This window comes from Etheostoma spectabile, chromosome 13 (genome assembly GCF_008692095.1).
Source record: "Etheostoma spectabile isolate EspeVRDwgs_2016 chromosome 13, UIUC_Espe_1.0, whole genome shotgun sequence".
NCBI classification, from domain to species: Eukaryota; Metazoa; Chordata; class Actinopteri; order Perciformes; family Percidae; genus Etheostoma; species Etheostoma spectabile.
This window is the reverse complement of record NC_045745.1, coordinates 3,726,567-3,731,274: the sequence shown is the minus strand read 5'-3', so window position 1 is coordinate 3,731,274 and position 4,708 is coordinate 3,726,567. Positions and strand designations below refer to the sequence as shown.

The 4,708-nt window shown below is 41.1% G+C and overlaps 1 protein-coding gene across 1 annotated transcript in view; it reads left to right on the top strand.

Annotated features, from left to right (window-relative positions):
- The window catches only part of sim2 (SIM bHLH transcription factor 2), a 22,917-nt gene that overhangs the window by 13,095 nt on the left and 5,114 nt on the right, over positions 1-4,708 (top strand). Inside the window, exons 4-8 of the mRNA XM_032533713.1 lie at positions 375-483; positions 1,404-1,489; positions 2,876-3,075; positions 3,233-3,339; positions 4,538-4,685. Coding sequence (XP_032389604.1) covers positions 375-483; positions 1,404-1,489; positions 2,876-3,075; positions 3,233-3,339; positions 4,538-4,685 — 650 coding nt within the window. The remainder of the gene's footprint in view (positions 1-374; positions 484-1,403; positions 1,490-2,875; positions 3,076-3,232; positions 3,340-4,537; positions 4,686-4,708) is intronic.

Below are 4,708 nucleotides of genomic sequence, written 5' to 3'. Positions count from 1 at the left end.
CATGTAGTTTATAAATCTGATGTTTATTATGAAGCAAACTAGCAACAATATAATGTCCTACAACTGGTTGGATCTTTTACACTTTCTACAATGGGAGGGTTTTTCAGCATTGAGTACTTTTACTTTTAATACTTTAAGTACATTTTTTCCTTATGATACTCACTTTTAATTAAGTGACATTTTTAATGCAGGACCTTTACTTGTAAAAGAGTATTTGTACACTGTGTTATTATTAGTTTTACTTAAGTAAAGAATACGTTCTGCGTGGATTCAACGCATGTCTGTGTTTTGTCTCAACATGTGGTTGGTTAGTTGTCATGTAGCTGATCACTACGCTACTTCATGAGCATGTGTTGGAAATGTGTGTGCTGCAGGTGGAGTTGACAGGAAACAGTATATTTGAGTACATCCACCCATCAGACCACGATGAGATGACAGCAGTGCTGGGTCTGTGCCAGCCCCCACACCATCACTTCTCTCCGGGTACGTGCACATGTCAGGGTGTATCACACACAGAGAGCCAGGATTTAAAACAGGCTTTATTAGAGACAGACCTTTGCTAATTTACCATGTTCCCTGCAATGAAACTAATCTATTAGAAACACTAAGACTAGTAACAAAACAGTCCTGCAGTTAATCCTCCTTCATATCTAGGGCCACAAGAATTTCTGCTATTTAGTGCAGATTTTATGCAGATTTTACGCATATTTATTGCAGATTTATTGCAGATTTTACGCTGATTTATTGCAGATTATCTGATGATTTTATGCAGATTATCTGCAGATTTTACGCAGATTTATTGCAGATTTTACGCTGATTTATTGCAGATTATCTGACGATTTTATGCAGATTATCTGCAGATTTTACGCAGATTTATTGCAGATTTTACGCTGATTTATTGCATATTATCTGACGATTTTATGCAGATTATCTGCAGATTTTATGCAGATTATTTGCAGATTTTACACATATTTATTGCAGATTATCTGCAGATTTTACGCAGATTTATTGCAGGTTTTCTGCAAATTTATTGCAGATTTTCTGCAGATTTTACGCAGATTTTCTGTAGATTTTACAGAGATTTATTGCAGATCATCTGCAGATTTCAGTATAATGTACTGTTTCCCCAGCACTTATTCCTTACTTTTACTACTTTAAGTACATTTTCCTGATGATACTTACATACTTCTACTTAAGTAACATTTTCAATGCAGGGCATTTTTTACAATGTGGTATTAGTACTTTTACTTAAGTTAAGGATACTTCTTCCACCGTTGAATAGGAGTAAGAAATGCTGACCAGAGAACTGGTCTAATACTTGTAAAAGCAATACATGCATATAATATAACAAAATATGCTGTAACATATGAGTAATGCCTCTGTAATGTGTGTTTGTGTGACAGAGTATGAAATCGAGCGCTCCTTCTTCCTGAGGATGAAGTGTGTACTTGCTAAACGAAATGCAGGACTCACATGTGGGGGATATAAGGTAAGTGGAGCCAGTGGATTGCCATTTACTCCAACACACATGATGGCTTCATTATGGCAACGTAGGGGTCTGCGGGGGAGTTTATTTCATGAACATAAACATTTGTGTAATTGGCCATTAGCTGACTACACATTTTGGACACTCTGGAATATTAATAGTATAGTAAAACTAGAGCTGCTGTATGATCTTTGTGCAATAAATAGAGCCCGAACATTCTGTCTCTGAAATGGCATTTTTCAGATGGACACATAAGGGGAAATTAACTTTGTTTGAGAACTGTTTCTCTTCTGGATCAAACACTCGCGAGATCTGGCAAAACAGAGACGCTGACGTCCGCTAACGTTTGTGAACGCCCTAAAGAAACTAATCTCCGTAATGCTACATATGTCTTTAGCTCTGTAAATATCTAACGTTAGCAAAAGAACATATTAATAAATTATTCTAGTGCTGTCAGTTAGACGTGTTATTAACGGCGTTAACGATAACCCATTTTAACGGCGTCAATTTATTTATCGTGAGATTAACGTTCTTTTTGGCCTAGCAAACATTGTAGTTTTTTCACATGCTGCTGCAACAACTAGTAACATTAGAAAAACTACAAAACCACACCGGATCTAGCTAGACCGGAATTCTTTAACACTACAGTTCTTGAACACTTAAGTAGACTATATGATGAGGGGGGTCTTGAACACTACAGTAGGCTATATGCTGGGGGGGGTCTTGAACACTACAGGTAGGATATAGGCGGGGGGGGGTCTTGACACTACGAGGCTATATGCTGGGGGGGTCTTGAACATTACAGTGGCTAAATGCTGGGGGGGTCTTGAACACTACAGTAGGGTATACGCGGGGGGGGGGGTCTGAACATACAGTGGCTATATGTGGGGGGGTCTTGAACACTACAGTGTATAGCTGGGGGGGTCTTGAACACTACAGTAGGCTATATGCTGGGGGGGTCTTGAACACTACAGTAGGCTATATGCTGGGGGGGTGAACATACAGTAGGCATATGGGCTGGGGGGGTCTTGACACTACAGTAGGCTATATGGGGGGGGGTCTTGACACTACCGTAGGCTATTGTGGGGGGGTCTGAACTACGTAGGTATACGCGGGGGGGTCTTGAACACTACCGTAGGCTATTTGCTGGGGGGGTCTTGAACACTACAGTAGGCTATATGCTGGGGGGGGTCTTGCGTTTCACACCATTCACGCTGCTTGAAATCTTTAGTATAAAGGATCTTTTGTTCCATTCAACCCCTGTCCTTAGGGTCTGAGGTACTAATATCTTGTGTTTGATAAAATCCCTTTCATTTTTCCCATCACTCTGAAGTCCTATTGAAAGTGTAGACTTTTAATGGGTGTGGGTGTGATGCTGTGGTTTCCTAGGTGATCCATTGCAGCGGCTATCTGAAAGTGCGTCAGTACATGATGGACATGGCGCTGTATGAATCCAGTTATCAGACCGTGGGCCTGGTGGCAGTCGGTCACTCCCTGCCCCCCAGCGGCATCACCGAGATCAAACTCCACAGCAACATGTTCATGTTCCGGGCCAGCCTGGACTTAAAACTCATTTTCCTGGACACAAGGTAGGAAGGGAAGCTAGACTGAGCGGGTTGATAGAAATATAGGATTTTAGACTGCTGGATTGCTAACTCAACATTACGATGCACTTGAGCTTGACCTGATGTCCAAATCCAGCCCTGACTGTTGGTCTGTGTCTTCTCTCCTGTGTGCTGGAGCCAGGGTGGCAGAGCTGACAGGCTTTGAGCCCCAGGACCTGATAGAGAAGACTCTCTACCACCACGTCCATGGCTGTGACATTTTCCACCTGCGCTATGCTCATCATTTATGTGAGTCCCCGATAATCCTTAGTTAGTGTCAAATCAGCAAACTTGAAGAAGGTGTCTCACAGGCAGACAGGTTAAACCAAAAGGTCACATTTATCTGAATCAAAAACACAGGCAAGGGTCAAAACCAGGAAGGCAGTCAGAACAGGCAAACCTATCCAGAAAGGGGTGAAGCACAACATTCTGGGCCCCGTAGGAAGGCATTTTCTAGGGGCCCCTCCCCACATCCACAGCTATATATTCTAGTGTGCAAATTGCAGCAAGATGCAAGAGAATTTCTCACATTGAGCACACAAATGCTTGTGTCGTTTATTTTCAGGAAAAAACACCCAGACAGAAAAAGGCGCTGTTCCTAATGTCAACCCTGTTGCATCCCACATCATCACGCAATCGCAACATATAACCCCAAAATTTGACCCCTTTTCAAAAAGTTTCAATATCAGAAATTTGTGTTTCTTTCAAAGAAATTGTCCATTAAAGTAACGTGGATGGTTCCCATCAATGCTCCTCACAAGTTAAATAAATAATCAGTTCACTTCTTTAATTGAATTTGTGTTTTTTGTCAATTTTATAGCAGTTGGAATATGTCAACTTTTACTAAATCTTTTTTTCCAAATGCTATAAACTTAAATAAGACACCCCAAAATTACGTTATTTGGGGTAATTAAAAAGAACATTGATGTAGGAAAACGGGTCAATCTGACCCAAAAACAACATGAGGGTTAAGATTGTTGCACACAAAACACATATAGTTTATAAAATTTTGAATAAAACTTCCCAACAACATACCAAGACTTTTCAACTCTTCATTGATTGACAGAACTGTTTTGATCGTTTCCAGTTTCTAAAATATCGATTCCTTTTTACTTTCAGTATTTTTGACAATGTGGTATTTTACTTAAGTAAAGGATCTGTCTGTAACTACTAGATGTGTGGTAATCATCTGTTTGCTATCAAGTTCACCATATAAAACGATAATAATATGTCGGTATTTGGTTCACAGCTTGTTTCTGCTGCCCCCAAGTGGCAAAATATTTTAGCTATGCAGGTTAAAAATCAGCTGAGAAGTGTTTCTTTAGCTTATTTGGATGACTGGTGCACACTGCTGGTTATAAGAAGAGGCCTTACTGTGTGATTCGAAGGGGCTGATGTCAGATTTGACCCTCTTTCTCTTTGATCCGGATCTTTGTGTTCCCTGTAGTACTGGTGAAGGGGCAGGTCACCACTAAGTACTACCGCATGTTATCAAAGCATGGAGGCTGGGTGTGGGTGCAGAGCTACGCCACCATCGTCCACAACAGCCGCTCCTCCAGACCTCACTGTATTGTCAGTGTGAACTACGTCCTCACGTGAGTAGGGCCCCCCCCCCCCC